This window comes from Gymnoscopelus braueri (genome assembly GCF_963280865.1).
Source record: "Gymnoscopelus braueri genome assembly, chromosome: 16".
Lineage (NCBI taxonomy): Eukaryota > Metazoa > Chordata > Actinopteri > Myctophiformes > Myctophidae > Gymnoscopelus > Gymnoscopelus braueri.
In genome coordinates this window covers 41,875,087-41,897,129 of record NC_137616.1, presented here as the reverse complement: position 1 = coordinate 41,897,129, position 22,043 = coordinate 41,875,087, and the positions used below count along the sequence as shown (strand labels likewise).

The 22,043-nt window shown below is 41.8% G+C and overlaps 1 protein-coding gene across 4 annotated transcripts in view; it reads right to left on the bottom strand.

Moving 5' to 3' along the window:
• LOC308102605 (unconventional myosin-VI-like) overlaps nt 1–22,043 on the bottom strand; it is a 181,397-nt gene that overhangs the window by 135,334 nt on the left and 24,020 nt on the right. For all 4 annotated transcript variants that reach the window (XM_080452386.1, XM_080452387.1, XM_080452388.1 and 1 more), the window contains exons 2-4: nt 9,996–10,120; nt 1,621–1,690; nt 802–875 (exon numbers count right to left, since the gene is read on the bottom strand). In XM_080452386.1, the coding sequence (XP_080308512.1) occupies nt 802–875; nt 1,621–1,690; nt 9,996–10,109 (258 nt within the window). In that variant the 5' untranslated portion in view covers nt 10,110–10,120. The remainder of the gene's footprint in view (nt 1–801; nt 876–1,620; nt 1,691–9,995; nt 10,121–22,043) is intronic.

Below are 22,043 nucleotides of genomic sequence, written 5' to 3'. Positions count from 1 at the left end.
ATACCCAGTCTTCTTGCTGTGTCTGTCAGCCTCAACTTTACATTTGCAGTTCCTTCTTCCACCACTAGATGGCCATATAGGCCTTATCTCTAAGCTGGGCAGAGCATTAAACTTGGAGACTCAAAAGATAAATGTGTCTCCCTGGGACCCAACCATACAAAAATACATTGTGAAGCCGTATATAAAAAAAAATATATATATATATCTATTAGCTATTTTCACTATTTGAAATTTTTTTTGAACATTACTGGAAATAATTTTCGATTTTTTTTTTATTCTTTTGAAAATGAATTAATATTAATAATTTAGAGATGTACTTGCGACCCATAAAAATGGCCCCGACACCCAAACATGGGTCCTGACCCATTGTTTGGGAACCACTGGTGTAGAGGCCAGCTGGCCTGCCTGCCCCCCTCCCCCCTCCCCATCACTTCAGAGGGCTGATGAGGTTCAGTGAGCAACAGGATAGCCCAGTCTGTCTGAGGCATTACCCAGGACCACGTCACCTGAGCCTGTCTCTCTCTGTGTGTGCGTGTGTGCGTGTGCGTGTGTGTGTGTGTGTGTGTGCACGCGCGTGCGTGCGAGTGTGTGACACAAACACGTGATGCTAAAATGAATTCTGCCCCTTTTGTGTGCATGAATGAGCATGCGTTCACTCGTCATAAAGACATGACATCTACATGTGCATGCATAATGTAGGTGTTTATGTGTTCCGCCTCCAGCCAGTCACCTGACCAGCCAGCCACAGTTAATAAACCATCTCTCCTCAAAGAGCATTTTTTTTACCCACATCATACTTACATAAATCTTGTCTTTGCTATATCTCACGCGGACGTTGTTTAGTAGAGTGGCTTCATTCAGGTACATCAAAGAACCTGGAAGACACAGAGATGGCACGGGGAGTTACTATAGCACTGTTGTCTAAAAGGCTCAACAATTGCATGATCATCCCACAAAACAGGGATTTCTTTCAAAGGGACGTCAAATGATGAATGTGACAGCATGGGCTAAAGCCTCACTGTGGGACACTGCTGGGAAAAAAGTGTGCAAGTCGCTAACTTCACTTATGCTTAAGATTCCCTTATGGTTAAGAAGAAATATAATCAAGTCAGAGTAACACAAACAAAGAATCGAATGAATTAAGCTAGCACTTGGCATTATTCAAAAGATGTCATGTTCTCTGCAAACTAAACTGTTTCATACTCACAGCACTCACAGAGGAACATTAGACTCTGCCCATGTACTTTACAGAGTGAATACAGGTGGATTTTGACACTTGAATCTCTGAATGTTTTTTATCACAAACAAAAGCCTCGAATTTCTGACCAATCAGTCACACACGCTGTTCGCATCAGTGTGTTCCATGGTGATGTTCGGCTGGTTAGAAAATCTTGGATGTGCAAGATGTGAACTGCCGAAAAGAAGTTTGGCAATGCAGTGTGTTTGTTTGTTTGTTTTCTCTGCAATGACTTATCATTTTGTTCTTACGACCTAGCTGAACTTCACTTCCACAAGTTAAGTATGCTGCAGCCTTTCCAGACCATCTCAGTTCCACTGCAGGCTGGGGCTAAACAACACATCAGAGGCATTCTGAGTGGCCTGCTACTCCATGGTACTCACAGTTGTCCTCCACATGTTTGTTGACATCATCCTCTGCAGGGAACACTTGGTTGACGGCAGCCAAAAATGTCTGTGGAGGAAACAGAAACAGAGACTTTTACAGAGCAGCTAGAATCAGATTCAGAAGCAACTTTATCGTCTCATCACACGATTGAAGGTGTAAAGAAAGTGGGTGAAATTATTCTTGTGCAAGCTCCCAACATTTGCAGCTACAGGAAGAGAACAGGGAAAGAGAGAATTGAGAAGAAACAGGAACACAGAACAAGTCAAATAACAGGAAGGGACAGTCAAATCAAATATACAATTAGTCCAGGCATTTTATGCAAAAATAGGGGTCAACCTCCTAAATATGTCCTGAATGAGAGGGGGAAAGTTGTAAGCAATTGCATGAAGGGAAATCCTGAAATTCTAAATGGCCGCCATCACACACTATTTTTAAATATACAATTATTTATCTCAAAAACCGAACACTGTATGAAGTCGACATTCGGCAGATGTATAGGACCCAAGGAAATGATGTATCAATGTATGAACTTGTTTGGATGAGCGGTTATTGAGAATGCTGCAATTAAGTGGCCCATATTCTGAACAGGCATATGTCCAACAGACACTAGCATCAGGCGCATGCACAGCCTGAGAGTAACAACACAGAGTTACTGAGGCAAACATCAAACTTTGGACACCTGATGGCCTCATCTGGGCAACAAAAGCTGCTGGAGTTGATCTATTCTACTGTATGCAAAGCTGTTGCGCGAGCAGCTCATACACACTCCATTGTTGATGCAGCCCTCAATGCACTGTTGCTAGCAAACATGTTCAATGATCCATCTACCACGATACAGACAACAGTAGGCATGGAGAGGCAGTGTCAGCTGAAGCAGGTGCAAGGCAGCCAGATGATCAGAGAACAGATGTGATCAGAGATGCCGACAACCTTTTCCCTCTCATTCGGGACATATTTAGGACACAAATTCAGAGCCTGGTTAAAACAGTTAGGAGCCTGTAGTTAAACAAAGCATTTGCTCTCAACAAATACTTATTGAAAAATTTGCAACGGAGTATGGAAATGCTTTGAATATTTCCAGCGTGTCAGAAATATAATGCCCCACGTGTGCAGTTTCAGATTGATTGGCCCAATCCGAGGACAACTAAAATGGATGCAGACAGAGTTTTCTCCATTTTATAGTAGGTCATATGGTAAAAGTTCAGTACTAAACAGAAGAGAGGGCTGAGAATTTGAAACACTTCCATTTAGTGTATCCTCCTCCTCCTGTTTACCGTCAAGTGTTTTGCTTTCACTGCCTTGAGCTGCTTCACGTCTATTTGGGAAGCATCTGGCAAAATCCTTTTTTATCTTTTATTTATTCATTTATGTCTTTAAACCAACTCCCAGAGGGATCAATACACCAGAAGTTCATTCCAAACACATAACAAGACGTCTGCAGCCCCCAGCAACACTACACACACACTGACTGACACATTTCAGATCAACTCTCTGGAAGCAGGAGATGAGTGGATGTGTGTGCGTGCGCGCGGTGTGGTGTGTGGTGTGTGGTGTGTGGTGTGTGTTGTGTGTGTGTGTGTGTGTGTACTTGTACATATTGTGTGTATACTTGCGAGGGCCAAATGTCTCCACGCAAGTATAGTAGAATTTGATTCCGGTTGGTGGGTTAGGATTAGGCATCTACTGAGCTTCTAGGTCGGCTATAAATGGCATAAAATCGCCGTTCTAAAACGCTGTCCTCACAAGTATGGAAATGTGTTGCGATGGATGCTGAGTGAGTGAGTGAGTAGGCCTGTCGCAATTATTACAGAATCACCTAATCGTAATTATTTGAGATAACTGCAATTACTTTGCATAATCGTCATAATTGTTTCCATTTTGAAAAGATTTAGTATATTTTCAAACACAAAACATTTTTAGAAATAGCAGAACTACAAGCTCACAACGTGTCGTGATTCGACGCGTTGTGCACTATTAATGTTTTAAAGTTATTAAATATGTCGGCATGTATTTGTAATTTTGTATATTTGCCCTGTGCAACTTCAAAGCCAAACATAGAAATGTAATTTGTATTCATGTATGTTCCAGTGTTCAAAGATAAAAACACAACTAACCACTTAAACCCCAGCATCGGTATCGTGGGCAAAGCTTTCTCTGAAAATAGCAGATTGACAAGCTCACAACGCGTCGTAGATCGGCTATTTTCAGCGAAGCTTTCCCCACGATAACAGAAAACAGAAAAGACACTAGTATTGAGCCCTGCGGGACTCCGGTTACCCATATGGGGTTTAAGTGGTTAAATGATGAATCGCAATTATTTAAGTGACAATTAATCGTGTAATGTAAAATGTCATAATCGTGACAGCCCTAGTTAGTGACTGACTGACTGACTGACAGACTGAGGTCAGTGAGTCTGTCCCTGCTCTCCCCTCCTGTCCCTGAGATGCCAGTCAGCACCTCCACAGCAACACAGGACACCATGCATTATTCACCAAATAACTGTCACCAAGCAACACTCATCATGAGTGGCAAACACACCAGGGCAAAATACCATAACGGTGCAGTAAGTGCTATTTCTTTGTTAAAATAAGTGTAAATGTGCTATAGACTTTATTTTTGTAGTAATCAGGAGTCTTCAACGTTTTTCAGGCCAAGGACCCCTTAGCTGAGAGAGAGATGAAGAAGGGACCCCCACTACATTTCATAGATAATTTCATTTCGTAGACTTCTTTAACACTAACAGCACTGTCATCTTTTCTATGAATATAATGGATTCGTGTTAATGTGTAGCCTACTGTATTTACAGTCATGTAACCACTTAAACTCTCAATACTTATTATTACTCTATTAGCTCAGTGGTAGAAAAACAGGAGACCGGGTTCAAATACAGGGTAGAACATTAAAGCTACAGTGTGCAGCTTTAACATAAGTTTAATTTAAATGGCGCTTAAAAAGAAGTGCGTGCACTACTCCACCTTATTTTCAGTATTAACCCGTTAAAGCCAGGAAAGCACCGGCGTCATTTTTCATGAACTCTCAGGATTTAGAACATTGGTTTAGAACAGTGGTTCTCAAAAATAGCAGATATACAAGCTCACAGCGTGTCACTTCGCGTCGCTCTGCGAGCTTGTACATCTGCTATTTTTGAACATTTTTTAAAAATATCGAACGTTTTTTCTTCTGGGGGTCCCTGGCACAAAACAATTTCAGATGGGGGGTCTCAATGTATCAATTTTGGGATCCTTGACACTAAAGCATTGAGAACTACTGATTTAGGTCTTAATGGGTTAAGAGTTTTTTCTCACTATTCCACCCTGCCCTACTCCTGAGTGAACAGGCTCCAACTCTTAATCACCCACATGCTTGGCATTTGGCAACTAACCACGGTGAGCTAATACGCACAGAGGTTTGTGTGAACACATTCGACCCTGGCCCTGGAGGCACTCACAGTATGAGATAAAACTCTCTGGGGAGTCGGGACAGCAGAGCCAGAGCATGGCGGTTAATAGTTGCACACAAGCAAGCGTGGGACTCCTCCGCTCCGCTCCTCCACAATGGCTACATCTGTACCCCCCACCCTCCTCAGCTAGGCATTAGCGAGCTTTAATCCATTAAGACCTGGAACGCATCTATGTCACTTTAGATTTCTTTGGCTATTCAAAAATAGCAGACCTACAAGCTCATAGCGCGGCACCGAGTGCCGCGCTACGAGCTTGTAGATCTGCTATTTTTGAAAAATCGTGAAAAAATATTTTTTATATTTTTTTCAAAAAACTGTTAGGATTTCCATTTTTTTAACGAATCGCCTCAGGTCTTAATGGGTTAATGTGCCAAGGTTGGATCGCCAAGGTGACGTACACCCGATTCATTCTTTCCACATTCTCAGCCCAGGCAGCCCGGGCTCCATAGCACTGAGCCACGGGCAAGGAAGTGAAAGAGAGAGCGGCAGAGCGGAGGGGAGGGAGACAGATAAAGACAGGGGAGAGAGAGAGACAGAGAGAGAGAGAGAGACACAGAGAGACAGAGACTATCTTTCACCAGTACTGAGACAGTCGACTAGACTCTGGCAGGCAGGGTCACAGGTTCGAGACCTCCAAGTACCAACATGTCAGTCACCATCATGGCGTTACTGAGCTAAACTGTTAACACATTGTTAACCGATGATTTTATGATTTTATGCATGTGAACATTCACTTTGAGCATGTGAATATTCATCGTCTGTGCTATTGATATTTCATGCCTTCTGGCAAGTTTTGCTACTTCCCACAAATTGCACAGCAAAATGAAAATATGTTCCCTTTTGTGTGTATATATGCACAAAATAGATCTACAAGAATACACTCTTGTCGTTTCCATAGACTATGATAACCATTGACAATTAACTGAAAAGCATAAGTGTCTCTTTAACTCTTACCCTGCCAGAGTTTTTTCAGAACAGTCTGTAGCCTCTGCCAGGGTTTTGACCGATTTTGGTACCTTTTCGCATAGCCACAAAATATTTTTCTCAAGTATGATTGATCCCCAGAAAATTTCTAATCACAGATGAGATTCAGGTGTGGTTTCACAAATGTCAACGAGGTCAATTTGACCTTGTTGTCATGTGTTGTTTGATGTTTGAAAATAGCTCAAAACCAGTGGTTTCAAACCCAAAAACATTGTGAATTGTTTGTCCGTTTCAATTTTAACATTGAAGTGGATGGAGCAGCAAATCTTTGGAAATTGTTATCTCCTTATTCGTTTGGAATATCGAAAAGGTGTCAATACTAAATAATTAGAGAATCTTTTTTTTTTTTTTTTTTTTTTTCAAGACGTTTTTATACGTCTTTGGCAGGCAACAGCTAATTTCTCAAAGACGTTTATAAACGTCTTTGGCAGTTATAGAGTTAAAAAAGCTCATATAGCCAATATACAAGCTTGCAATACGCTGTGAGCTTGTAGATCTGGTCTTTTTTCTCTCGAAAATGTTCAACAATAATGACCAAAATAGGGACGTCTTGGGGCATTAAGGCTCAGTCCTTGTGCAGCCGACCCGGGTTCGAATCCGACCCGAGGCTGTTTGCTGCATGTCCTTCCTTCCCCATCTCTATCTCCTGGCATTTCCTGTCTCACTCCACACTATCACCATCATAATAAATGGTTTGAAAATGCCTAACTGAAGCAAAAACAAACTAGGGACACCAGGTTTGAAAGGGATTAAGCTGCAAAAAAGGGCCAAACCCAATGCTTAGTTCAATGTGGCGTAACGTCGGTAACACTACTGGAGTGACGTTTGAGCCCATGTGTTTACGAAAGCAAGCTCCAAATAACAACAACTGTCCCATTGAGCAACACCAAAGCAAAGGCAGAGTGATCATCTGGGATGAATTACACTATAGCACACACACACACACACACACAACTGGTCATTGTAATACAAGTGTGTGACACCAGTGACATGCACTGAAAGATAACCCCCCCACCCCTCCCCCCACTCTCATAGTCTCTCACCAATGTCATCCCAACTTTTCTTTCTTTCTTTCTTTTCATGTCTCTTTAATCTTGCATCTCTCCCTCACTAGCTCCCTTCCCTTTCTTCTCTCCTCCCTTCCTCTGTCCCTCGCTTTTTCAAACAGTGTTGCCAGATATGAAAACAAGCCCAAAAGAAGCAACTATCGGCCACATAAGCACTTTAAACCTGTATGTATCAAGCTTGCATTTGAGCTTGTAGATCTGCTATTTTCAAAACAATCTTGGCAAAAAAGTGAGGAATTTGAAATATGTTTGAAACATTTTAACAACACAAATCTTGTACAGGGTTCCCTGGCACAAATCTTTGTCAGACGGGGAGACGTGGACAATGACATATTAATGTGGGGGTCCTTGCCATGAAAATGTTTTAGAACCACTGGTTTAAACAACCATTAGGAAGCAATCCCAAATAAGCAACTACACATTAGAAAAAAGACCCAAAAAACCTGCAGCCACCAATATTTACAAGCGACTTTACAGGAAAAACAAGCCCAAAGTCGCTTATAATAAGCGGACTAGGCAACACTGCTTTCAACATCTTTCCTAGGGTGGTTTGCCGGCCAGCATGCTAGCTAAGCCACAGAGCTGGACTGGTATAGGGTCAGGAGGCCCGTCAGACACTGGCACAGACTGGCAACAGCAAAACACAAACAGAACATTGTTACCATGTCTGATCGCTTTAGCCCACAGGAAACAGTACTCGGAGAAAATGAGGTCAAATCCATTGAAAAAAAAAAGAAAACGGATACAAACTGTCATGAGGAGTTCAAATAAGGAAAAATACACATTAACATGAATTCAACATTAATAGAAAAGATAATGTGTAAACAAACAAACTAATTTACTCAACACAGATGATAGTGCTGTCAAACAAGTCATCTATGAAATATGCTTTTATACATCATGTAGTGCGGGGTCCCTGCTCCATCTCTTTCTCTCTCAGCTAAGGGGTCCTTGGCCTGAAAAACATGGAAGACCCCTGGTACATACTGTAACTGTATATGTGTTAATAGACAGTTGTTCCGGCAGTCTTTGAATCCTACCAGAGTCTTCCTTTACAGTACAACTCTCCCTCTCACTTTTACAGAGTAAACCTGAAGTGTTAATTTCAGAGAGTGTTTTCAAAATATCATTACCATGCTAAATATCAAGGAAAGCTCATTATCCTTTAAAAATGTAATAGTGTTGGACTGCTTCAAAGTATATTATCTTACTTTTTTAAAATCTTACATCATAATTCTACAACAGACATCTTAGCTGCAGCAGCACAAGATATTTCCATCATACATGAGGATGTACTTTTGTGTCCGAGCAGCGGCGAGCACTGATGAATTCTCATAATTATGACTCTCAGTAAAAGCACACAGACTGGCCTGCGTGATTCGTTCACTTCACTGACTTTGATAATAGCTGTAATGCAATGTGGGTGAAGGTGAAATGCTGGGCGGAAAATAGTCATTGGTAAAGAAATGGGACCCGGGGAGGTAATAAGGCCACTAGTTAATGCTTAACCTTAAAGTGCAAATAGGATACAAGAGGGAGAGAGAGAGAGAGAGAGAGGAAAGAGATGGCCTATTTCACCCACGCAATAACCCGGCAAGAGGCAGAAGAAATCAGCACAAGAAAGAAGGAGAGAGGGATGGAGGGACGGAGGGGAAGAGGGAGAGAGAGCTTATTTCACCCACGCAATAACCCAGCCAAAGCTGGGTGGAATAAAACAAAAAAAAAAGAATAGAAATGGCACAAATGCTGATTTAGACCAAGTTAATGGTAAGTAAAGTACAAATTGGATATATATCATTCTTACTAGTGTGCGCAGTCTGCGCACACTACACGCACGCACGCACACACACACACACACAAACACACAGATCACCCTGAGAGCTTTTTCCCCCTTCCTGTAAACAGAATTAGAGGGCAGACTGTTTGAGGGGAGATACTCAGTTCAACAGACCTTCCGGGGAAAGATTAGTGGACCGGACACCGAGCTTAGGGGTTACTATGGAGAAAGGCTCTCTGAAATGTTAAGAGCTTTGCACTGTGTGGAAAATATGTTCAATACTTGAACTTTAAGGTGGAAAAGTTGGTGAAAAATGAAAGGGCAGTATGTTGGAAAACCTATTTGACTAGAGGTTAAGAGCCACTTGACTTTAGACCACTTGACTTTCCTCCTTTCTTGAAACTGGCACTGCAAATGATCCTGGAGCTTGTTATGACAAAGAATTTCACCCACTGTTTTTTTTTACACCTGTGATGTGACATTAAGTTGATACAGAGGAGTAATAGTGTTGCCTAGCACAGCGGCAGCCAGCTATTATCCCATTTAGATTTAGACCTGAGGCCGATTCTAAAAAAGTTTTCTGAAAAACGTCAAATATTTATTCAAACATTACAAAAAAATCTATGTTGCTATATACTGTACATAGCAACAACAACCCCAAAAGGGGTTCCCGTCCTGAAAGGTATAGTTACAAAAAGGGGTTCCCGTCCAAAATGGGTTAAAGTAGAAGGCTACAATTCTGCATTGATCCCTCATCTACTGTGTGCTGCACTAACCACTTTCCACCTGGCATTCCCTATTTTGGACATTTAAAAAAAGAACAGATTTACAAGCTCACAATGCATTGCATCGCGACGCGTTTCATGCTTGTAGGTCGTACGACGAAGTACAGTATAGGGCTTCGGGCTATAGGGAACATCGATCTACATTTGGCAACAATAGACGAACACCTTATCTACAACATCACAAGTCGCGGCGGCTATTTTCGACTGAGAGATTTGGTGTAGAGGGGAAAAAGGAGGGAGTGGAAACAGGCCCCTGGGCCACCCCAGGAAACTAAGTATATAGGGTAGCGTTACCCACCTTTCCATGTTTGAGCGGTTCTATGGTGAGGCTGTCCGATCCAATGTCCACTATGGTTCCCAGCTGGAACCCGTCCGTTGGATGGGGCGCCCACACTGGCTTCCCATCCTCCATCTCGGAAGACTCTGAAAAAAACAACCGCACAGTCAATAAAATACCATCATCATCATGGAGCATTATTTGGGTGTGTTCACTTATGGGGTTATGGCCAAGAGTAGACAAATGCTACCCTCTGAAACATGTTGCAGGTCCCCTTCGGAACATTTTAAAACGGCTATGGAAAACACAGCACACCAAATTTCACTACATGTGAAAAACTATCATGATGACTGGAGACATTAACCATACAGAGCAACCATTAGCAGCATGTGTGCACTTACTGGACTAATGTTTAGTTTGTGTGTTCGTGGTCAAATGCATATTAATTTGGGAGTCTTTCACTTTCACGTTTGAGAACCACTGCCCTATGGGATGTGCAGTGCACCCCTGAGTCTATCAGTGGGACAGCTGCACTCTAACACTACCCAGAATTAGCATTTAACCCATTATACTATTAGGCCAGTGCCTTGGAGGAGTAGGCCTATGTATTGAAGGAGTAGGCCTATGTCCTTCACATGCATCCCTTTTGGTATGAGAGGAAACCTGCATGGGCAAAACCCATGTGAACACAAAAACATTCAACCTCCACACAGAAAGGCCCACGTCAGGGACCCAGGACCGTCTTGCTTTGAGGCAACTGCACCAACCAATGAGCCACCAAAAGTATTGTTGGAGTCACAATTAAAGTGCCTGACACAATTGAACAGCCATTGTTTCAAGGTATAGAACTGCCATGAACAGAAAGTGTGGTAAAAAAAATAAAAATACAAAAACTTTTGTTTGGGTTCACCTCCTGCATCATATAACCTAATTGAAATATGTGAGGAAAAATAGCAGCTTTCAAAGAAGAGATCATTTTGTGGGAGAGATCTTGACGGCAGTTTTGAACCTTTGGAAGATTTTGAGCCTAAAACTGCCGCAAATTAATCTGCGTTCCCATAAGCTCTCGCTTAAGGGTAATTAATTCTGCAGCCACGAATGGAAACGCAAGCATTTCTAGGGCTGTGCATTGCAGTGTTATTGTCCATAATCTAATTTTTGTATTTCACAGTACAGCGTATAATTAAGCTCCTACTACTGTAATGGTCACTGGTTTGGTTCCTTCAACCGCCATGGGTCCTGTCAGAGTACCCATGAGTGCCAGCCGAAAACCACAAAATGCCATACACACGAACATTCATGCACACACACACACACACACAGTACTGTACATTTGAGCAGCTACCACCACAACAGATGCTGAGTAATCCACACACACACCTGTCAAAATTATTACATTATCGCAATTATTTGTGTGACAATTAATTGTCAATGTAAATGTTGTAATCGACACACACACACACACACACACACACACACACACACACACACACACACACACACACACACACACACACACACACACACACACACACACACACACACACACACACACACACACACACACACACACACACACACACACACACACACACACACACACACACACACACACACACACACCTTACGGTGCTCTCCTGGGCGTTGTGGTGTGTGTTGTTATTCAGTCAAACTAACAGCTGATCCTGTTACAGCTCATGTTGTGACAGAATGAGGCCCTTTCACTTCGGGGACAAGTCTCTTACCACGGGCCCTGGTGTTGTTTACCCAAAACGGGTTAACCGCATGACGCCTAGCGTCCCTATTCTAGGGTGAACCTTCGCAGAGAATAGAGTACAGAAGTCCTGACGTCACTCGTTCATCATCCAGGTTCGTAAAGTAATTTCGCTATGGAGAATAACATTGGGTCATCATAGAATCGTCTCATATAAGAATTGTGGTCCAAAAATAAACAAGCTATCTCTGCGATATTGTCAGGGAGGAGGTTCTGTATCATTTATGATAGTCAGTCACTTATATTTGATACAGTCTGTTTTTGGCGAATATTTTACTAATTCGGCGGAAGTAACATTATCGTTTTCTCACCGTCAGTTGATGCTTCATATCCATAAGAGTCAAACCGCCAGGGTCATTTGTTTATTTTTGTAACACAGTTCTTATTTGACGCGATATTAAATACGTCTATGGGATTCAGAATGGGAGTGGAAAACCGCGAACCAGGTAGACAAACCTAGGATGTGTAAATTACGTCAGACTTCTATAACCGATCTACAAGCTCAGAATGTTGCAATGTGATGCATTGTGAGCTTGTAGATAAGCTATTTTCGGCAAAACGGTACTGTACTGCACACTGGTAGATGTACGATTAGGATTACTATTACTGGCCCGGACCGTAGCCTGACAGCGCATCGCGGGTTCGAGTCCCGTTCCCGACAATCTTTGCTGCATGTCTCTCCCCCTGTTTCCTTTCCATCTCCACTATACACTATAAATAAAGGCAGAAAAAAGCCCCAAAAAAAATAAAAAATATTAATTAAAAAAAAATTTGCAAACATTGTTAACGGTAAAGTTAAAAGTAAGAGAGTAGCTCACCGGAAACACTTCCGTACATGTAATTACATTTCAGTGAAAGGTCTGGTGTCTTCATTTAGTTTACGACCACTCTGGTTTACAGGTTAGTCTGTGAGAACCTGTAGCCCACAAGGAGGTCAGGCCACAAACTAACAGCACGTGTGTGTAAAACAGGAAATACAACTTCTGGAAGAGCAGTAGGAAGCCCTCGGAACACAGTGTTTACATGAATACAGTATTCTGGATAGTACGGCTGGGCACTTCACCGAAAATATATCAAAAACCAATATTTTAGAACCAATAACCAACTTAATCGAATAATGAGGAAGCAGTTTTTTTTCTCCCTTTTTTTCTAACACTGTATATCAACGAATCGACACGAATATACGCCCTGTGTTAAACTTGGTTGTACAATGGTGGGGTATAATAAAATATGAAGATAGCCGATCTACAAGCTTGTAACCGTGATATTGCCTAGCAGCATTCTGGATAACAATTGTCTCAGGATAAGGTATCATGGTGTACTACTTCTGGATGCACTGTTTATAATGTCCACAATCCCAACCAAAAATATCCCTGCGTTAAAATATATTTTAAGATTTTAACTTTTATTTTGACTTTTTTCCCTCTCCAATATGTTGCAACCAATTGTCTTGTGTGTTCTATGTGAATGTGTGACTACTGTTTTTACTGTGAAACTGTTGCACATCCAAATGCCCCCTGGGAAAAAAACTATTACTACCGTACTTTATTATCAACACAGTGATTCTCACTCCTTTTAAGTTCAAGGATCCCCAGTTTGATATTAGGCCCCCACGACCTCCTGAAGGATCCCTGGGGTTCCCGGGTCCATTTTCTGACAATCTTTGTATTAACAGAATGATCATACTGTCGATTGCAAATGGGACATAAGAATGTACAGTATGGCAATTCTTGTATTGGAATATAAATGCATACAGTATGTAACACAGTTGCTCATTTTCTTAAGCTACTGTATGTGTGCAGTGGAATAGCATAGGAACAACGTGACATACCACATACAGAAAGATGAGAAGCAAATAACCTAACTTCTGCAGCTCAGATAAAGAACCAAAAGGGCTTATGAAAACATAAAGGCAAGCAAAAATAAGAATGGATAAATAAATGGCTACGTGGCAAAGCGTAATTGCTTCATTGTCTTTTCTTGCTTACAGTTCTGTTCAGCTACAGTAGCTCTGAGTTCATTAGATACAACTGAACAGTTTAGAGAGTTGCTGCTGAGTTGCACTTTTTTACTACATGCCTGCTGATGTGCTGCTGCACCCTGGATTCACCTTAAAGAACCCTTAAAAAAGGGTTAAAGGCACAATCCGCGAATCCGGAACTTGTTTTATAATGAACAAAACCTCAATTGTAACCCATCTGTATTGCGTATGTTAATGCGATATTTAACTCGCACATCTGAAGTGGTTGGAGCTGGAGGCGGTGTCAGGTAGGATAACCAATGGTTGACAGGCAGTACTGCCTGAAGCGCATAAGCACAACATCTCCCCCGGTACCAGCGGGTGGAATCTTGGAAGAACGGTAGAAATTTGGTCTCCCATGTGGGGACAGGAAAGGTAGGACAGGATTGATTGATTGATTGAATACTTTATTTAGAAAGACATGGAAACAGTACATGGAAGTACAATTCACAATACAAGGTCCTCTAAACTGGATCGCTCATAAAAGCACTTGGATTATTTAAAATGAGATCCCCGTGCACTCAAATCATGAGGATTTCCTACAAGGAAACGTACGGATTGCAGCTTTAAAAGTTTCAACTATATAAAATTGCATTAGTTTGCCTCCTGCAGTACTGACACAGAGGAAACAGCAATTGTATACAGTGGTTATACAGGACTGATGCAAGGCAGCATCAATAGTGATGGGGGACTTTTACTGCAGACAGAGAGCCCTGGAAGGCTCATGTTTTCGAGTCAGTCTCAATCCTGACTCCAGAAAGCTTTGTCAATGCCTGATGATCAATTATTCAGACAATGCTTTGTGAATCACTTAAGACAGCGCCGCAGGCCTTCAGTAAAAATATCCCATCAGTGTGTCCTTACCGAGAAGCATTGTCAACAGTCATGGTGATACAGAGCAGTGGCTCTCAACGTGGGGACGCTCTGGGCTCCTTGAGGGGGCTCCAAATGGACCCTTACAGGTCTGTAACTCTGAGAGTGTACAAATGGAACCAAATGGACCGTAATTGTTTTATAAGCAGCCAAGTGAGACTTATTAGCATAGTGTGATTGACAGAATATCAAGGATGGAGTCCGTGACAGTCTGTCATTCATGGTAATATAGGCTCACTTTGTTGCCAACAAACTATGCCAAGTCCTGCCTTAAGTCTTTCCAGCACACAGCTGTGGCTAACTTGAAGCTTGTCTGTAGCAGTCGAGGGCTCTCTCTATGACAGACGGCTAACTTGGCCTGATGTCAAACTGCAAACTCCATAATGCAGGAGAATTTTGAATGGAGGCTTTCATTCACTGGCCAATCACTGGCCAAACAATTGAGAACTATCTGCAGTAAAACGAAAGAAAGAAAATCCAATTACGACATAGAATTGGACAATAATTGTGTATAACACAAGTTAAGTTGATCTATTTAGCTCATGATAGACATAGTGTTATGCAACTGAAAGGACATTATTTTGTATACATATTCATAGCGGTTAATGTGCCCCTAAGCAGAGAACTGAACCCCTACTCAGTAGGCTACACAGTGCTGTCACATGCCTCCCAAAGAGGCGGACAAGTTGTTAAGTGTTCTCTGGTTTTGAGTCACACTGATGATATATGGAACAAAGGTCATTGGTAACTTATTGTCCCAGTTGTAAAATGCCCAGGTCAGAAGGGCTGCCCATTACTTCCTTATTTTACGGCTCTCTCCATTGCCAATTACACAGCATCAGATGTATCTGAAGCTATTCATTGGTTGTATAGTGACTGAATACAACGAATGCATCTGTAAAAACCCAATAAACAAAGTTAAAAAGAAAGAGTAATATATAGGCTAATTGGCCCGGGCCGCTGGTGTGGCGGTCTGGGCACCACGACGACCTTTGCTGCGTGTCACTCCCCATTTGTACCCAAAAAAAGGAGAGATAGAGAGATAGAGCTAGAGATAGAGAGATAGAGAGATAGAGATTTTATTCCTAATGGGAGTAATTTACCAAAGGTCCCTTAACCCATTTAGACCTGAGGCCGATTCTAAAAACGCCTTCTAAATCCTGACCTAAGTTTTCTGAAAAACTTCAAATATTTATTCAAAAATTACAACAAATGTATGTTGCTATATACTGTACATGGCAACAAGAACCCCAAAAGGGGTTCCCTTCCTGAAAAGGTATAGTTACAAATAGGGGTTCCCGCCTAAAATGGGTTAAGATAGTCAGAACTAAATGACATCTGTGTTTGTAATATGATGGATGATTTAAACAGTGATCCGTCATCAGGATATGAACCCAAAATATGACATCTGTTTAACTTCCTTGTACTACTGTAATTGCGCCCAATGAGAACTGAGATTAGATTAACCCAGTAAGATCGAAGGTCTGTAGACTAGAGCATAAGAAGGAAGTAAATGGAATGACGAATGAAATGTTTTGAAAAAGAAAATTTTCTTAAGTTGCCCAATTTCAGTGGCTGTGAAATGGCATAATAAAATGCCACTATGATGCCTTGAATGACAGAGAGCCTGAAAGGTACTGTATACATCTTCTAGGAGCGTAAATTAATACAACACAACACAAAGCACTAACACAAGATGAATCTCAATGAAAAATCTGCTGGCTTTGATGCTTCTACTTGCCTGAGGCACTCAGAGGCAGGCTACAGCAGTGTTGAAAACACGACAAGACCTAGCCTGATCCAACCGTAGCCTGTACAGGCCACACACACACACTAATATAAAATACAGCGTTCATTTATCCATTTGTAACTCTGACAGTGTACAAATTAAACCAAATGGACCCTCCAGGGTCCATTTGGTTTCCGGCAAACTGACGTTCACTTGCATTGAGGAGATGGTACCAAATCAAATCCTCACTCAATAATAATCTCAACAACAACAATAGGGTACAAGGCAAAGTTGTAGCTTGAAAAAGTCAATTCAGAGAATTGGCAACAAACCAACAATCACAGGCCAACTGAGCCACTAACTCTGCAGGCCCCATCTACATTTAACATCACATTAATGCAAATTACCAGAGATGTTCTAAAGTAGCCTAAATGGGCACAAACAGCCTAGTACAGGGGTCTTCAACAGGGGGTCCGGGACCCCTAGGGGGTCCTCAGAGTTACTACAGGGGGTCCGCCAAATCTTTGTGTGATAGGATGTTTTTTACATTAACCACTTGAACCCTAGCATCCCTTTTCTGAGGAAAAGCTCACAACGCCTCTCGCTGTGAGCTTGTAGATCTGCTATTTTTGGCAAAAAGTTATAGATGTAGAAAATATATATATGTAGAGGGGGTCCCTGCTTCATCTCTCTCTCAGCCAAGGGGTCCCTGGCCTGAAAACGTTGAAGACCTCTGACAGTGTCAATGCAAAGAAATATGTCTATTGGCTACACTATACAGACTGTATAGTGTAGCCAATAGACATATTTCTATTTGGTTACACTGTAACGGTGTAACCAAATATAGATCTGCTTCAGTACTATCGATTCCTTCGATAGTAGCGAGAGCTATATTGAGAAATATGCGAGGGATTCCTTTAGGTCCCCTAGGATATGATTACTCATTAGCATTTTAGTGGAGTGTAAAATTAAATGTTGTCAACTAAACCGCGGCTCAAACATCTGGTAATAATGATAACCATCAGCATTTAAACCAGAGTGTATTATTATTGGTCAGGGACAGCCAGGCATTAAGTTAATGGCGAGTTTACACAAATGAATGCAAATTATTCCGCTGGGCTAAGCAAGTGAGCAATGGTTATGAGAACACAGTCATATAAAGAGCCTCTAATATGTTTTTACCCTTCCAATATATGGAAGGGTTAAATAGAGGCTAATACTCACGCAGGTGGTACACACACACACACACACACACACACACACACACACACACAGGGCCTCTCCAAATGAGCTGTTGGGGGTGCCTTGCTTTGAGTGCCTTGCTCAAGGGAACACTGATAGTAGATGCTGAGGGAGGGTGAAAACATGAGTCATTTTTTCACAAGGTTCTAACGACCTTCCAGTCCCAGTGTTTCTCTGACCTTCAATTCAACCAACATTCCAGGGTAATAATGATACAATGTCAGGTTCTGCCTGTAGACCTTCATAAAGTAAACTTGTATCATTTCAATCAGACCATGCTATGTGTATAAATATATATCTTCTTTTGACATGTTTCTTTCCTGTTTTCCTCCTTGCTCTCCTCATTCTGTCCCCACTTTTCCTTCCTGATGGAGCTTGCACAAAAACGAATTTCGGCCATTTCTTTACACCTGTACACCTGTGATGTGACAATAAAATGTATTCTGATTCAGATTCTGTAAAGAAATTATGCTAATTGAATGCATATTTAGGTTATTTAGCCGACAGTCTAAATAGATCCTCGAATGATCATGTAGGCTAAATGAGAAATGCTTGTAATTTAAAATATAATCAAGGAGACGAGTTTAGCATAGAGGCAAGACAAGGGATCGATTCTTAACCACATTTGTTGTGTATGTATGAAAAGACTCACACGTGCACGCCGTTCAATATCAGAAAGAATATAGGACGGACTACACACTTTTACTTCCACACACGTAACAGGTAACCACCTCCTTTATCTCCTGTCTCTCACGTCAGCATTCCAGATCTTAAAAAAAGGTATCTGAGCCCAATTTGTACAGTGTATAGAAACCCACAGCAAGGCCCCAAGTACAACAGTGCAATCCATGTTATTAGAACATATAACAACATTAACTCTGGTGTCCCTACATTTGGTGCCAAATGCCAAAAACATGTTCAAAATGTTAAATATTTCTCAGAAGGCAGCGAAAATACAAGCTCACAAGCTTGTGAGCTAGTAGATCATCTATTTTCGCAATTCGTCATGAGGCTAAGTATATAGGGCTTAAGCAGTTAATTTGGACGGACACACCTGACCTGTCATGTGCGGATGGCAACGCCCACAACGCGGCCAGGTACGTACAAGCCTGGGAAACTTATTTTTTCTTTTTTTTCTCTTTTTAACAAAGCCGAGCAGAACGCACCTGGCTCTTACAATGCACTGACATGCTCATCAGAGGCGTATTTGGTTGCAAGCCTGTGTCTCTCAGAGTTTACATATTCAAAAGATATTGATCTAAAAATACCATCCCAGAGTACGTTCCGACATGCAGAACCAGAGCGTGCTATAGGCTGGAGAGTACAAAGACATGCGGTATACAGTAGGGCTAGTATGAGACGGTGTAATCCGGTGTGTAAACAAAACAGAATAGAAAGGACATGAAGGGCGCATTGACAATAAGGCACATTGTTATTTCTGTAATAAGGAGGTCAATAGCTCCAGTATATAGGCCATCAGATAGAATGACTGATATTCCATACAGTACATAACACAGCTATATAGAACACTTGATGCATTCTTGACAAAAGGGATTCATCTCAGTGAGTGGCATTCTAATTTGCACTGTGTGTGTACTGTGTACTCACCCAATAATTAATTGCTGCGACTCGGGGTCAGCTCTTGTCATCTAATTTCCTACCAATTTGAAATTTGCGGCAGAATATGTGTACAGTATGTAGTCAAATATCTCTCCACTTTTCCATGAGATTAACACGGACCATATTCTCTGTACTCTGACTGAACTGCATTGACAGCAGCACTGAACACATGTAAACTTCAATGAGCACATACAAATATGGATCACACAAATTGACAGGTGTGGTTGGTGTGGCGTAACTAATGAGTCACACTTTCTCATCCCATACATATGCATTTATTGAAGGAAGTTGAGGTTGGGTGCTGCAGTGAATGCTTCCCCATACAGAGCATCTATACATAGTGTGCTGTAGTGTGTGTGTGTGTGTGTGTGTGTGTGTGTGTGTGTGTGTGTGTGTGTGTGTGTGTGTGTGTGTGTGTGTGTGTGTGTGTGTGTGTGTGTGTGTGTGTGTGTCCACCTTTCTCATGGAAAAGTGGAGATAATTTACAATAAATACACACTGTCTGCCACAAATGGATTTGAAACTAGATGACAAGATGTTACACATTAGAATGCCACCATGAACCCCTCCACGAAAATGCATAAATTGTTCTATGGCTGTGTTATGGAAAACATGACATGCAATGTATGTAATATCAACCATACTAGTGCTAGGCTAGATGCAAAAGGCTGGCAAAACTAAACTCTCCAGTTTCGTGGACTTATATTATTGAACTTAATTTTGCACATCGTCATACTTTTTTCTTCTTCAAATGTTACTGTATATTTAGCCTTTACTTAACTAGGTATTGGTAAGTTAATTACCTATTCATATTTTTTTTACTTAGGTGTCCTACTTCACACCAGGGTCCAAATGTCTCAATGGAGGAGCAAGGAGACCACCTACCACTTATACTGTATTAACATACTCCACCATACAGATTGGTTGAAAAATATCATTTCATTCACTAACATAAGTTCCGAATTGCAGCTTTGAAAATAAAGCAGCTAAACCGATGTTATATCCGTCTCTAAAAATAGACTGGAGTTGAAGATGGGAAGAGCTTAGGAAAAACGACGGAAGGGAGGGGGATGTGTGGGCGGGGGGACACGGGGGGTGGGCGGGGTTACACGGGGGGGGGGGGGGTCGGGGGGAGACAGCCCTTAAACAAAGTGTGTTCAGTTTAAATGCCCAAGTTTCTAGCAGCAGGCTCCTCTGTGTGTTTGAGAGTCACAAGAGGATTCGTCGCTGTCGTGCAGAAACCTCTTATCTTCATGTTTTAACGTTGTGTTTATTCGTAAATTAACGCCCTACTTGATCACACTACAGTGTCACACAAAAGCATCAAAAGTGGCAGAACCGCAAGCTCGAAACGCGGTGCAAAGCGGCGCGTTTCGAGCTCGTCGATCAGCTTACTTTTGCTATTTTTTTATTTGAATCCTGGAAAGTAACAGTTTTGGACATTATGAGGTTTCCACCAGACAGAGACGATATGTAGAGCATTACAGACGGTGACTCTCTGTCCCCGATCGAAAGTCTCAGTGCTTTAAAAAGCAATAAGGACACGCACGACAGAGGTCTGTTTCTGGAGGGCAATGCTAATGGTGCAATACAAAGCTGCTGTGTCACTGTAGTGCAATGGTTCCCCAACAAACTGGGGGTCAGGAGCCCCAGGGGGGTCCCCAAATGATTTTGGGGGGTCCCCAGATGATTAGCTTCATGTGCAACATTGTTTTCTCACTCAACAGTAAACATACCAATATACAGTATAAGGGTATGAGAGTATTTGCACATTTCTAAAGAGACAATTGTCAAATATTACCTAAGAAAGAGGCAAAACATTGTTATCAAACAATAGCCAAACTAAATGTAATGCAACTCCTACAATACCAAGTGGTCAGGGTGGGGGGTCCCCAGTTCAAAATATGATTATTGTTGGGAGGTCACAGCCTGAAAGGTTTGGGAACCCTTGCTGTAGTGTACGATGGAGGAAGATGGGGAGACATAACATACTTAGGCTTAACACATTTTAGCGAGAGAAAATCTTGCCTTAAGGCTTTAAAAAGCACAGGAAGTGGTTGGTTGAGAATAGCATTGTTTAAAATAGGCATTAAAGTTGATGAATTGGCTCATTGTTAATTCTGTAGCCTAAGATAGCTCAAAGAATCCTCAGACAGTATCAGGCTAATGTATCCATTTGTAACTGAGAGTGTACAAATATATTACTTTTAATCAATATTGAGACCGCGATTATTGTCTCCGCCAGGCCGAAAGGCATGGCGAGAGAGTATGTTTTCGCCCCTGTCTGTCCGTCCGTCCGTCCGTCCGTCCGTCCTGTCTGTGTGTTACCACCAAATCTCCGGCACCGTTGGCCCGGTCGCTGCGAAACTGTGCACACACACTCCCTGCCAATTCAGAACCTCTGCCTCAAATTTTTCACATGGGCCTGTTATAGCGCCACCAGGAGGCCGATTTGTGCAAAACCCATTTTTTCCCATTACTCCTACAGTTTTTAACCAAACCTCATGCAAATCGGTACACAGTATCTCTATAGTCATGTGATCAACCCTGATCTGTCCGATTTCCATATTCCATCCTCATTGGCTAAGGTTTCCATCCAAAGTTTGCAGGATTGGTCCGTTTTGAACAAACTGCCTCAAAATCATGAACGCAGCTTGCCATTTCCATAAAATTGCACACGCACATTCCCACTAGGCTGAGGAAGAAATGTCACTTAAAACTTTTCACATCAGCCTCATGGTGGCGCTATAACAGGCCGATTTTCATTTTTAACTATAACTGCACCGATCTGCGTGAAACTTTGCACGCCTA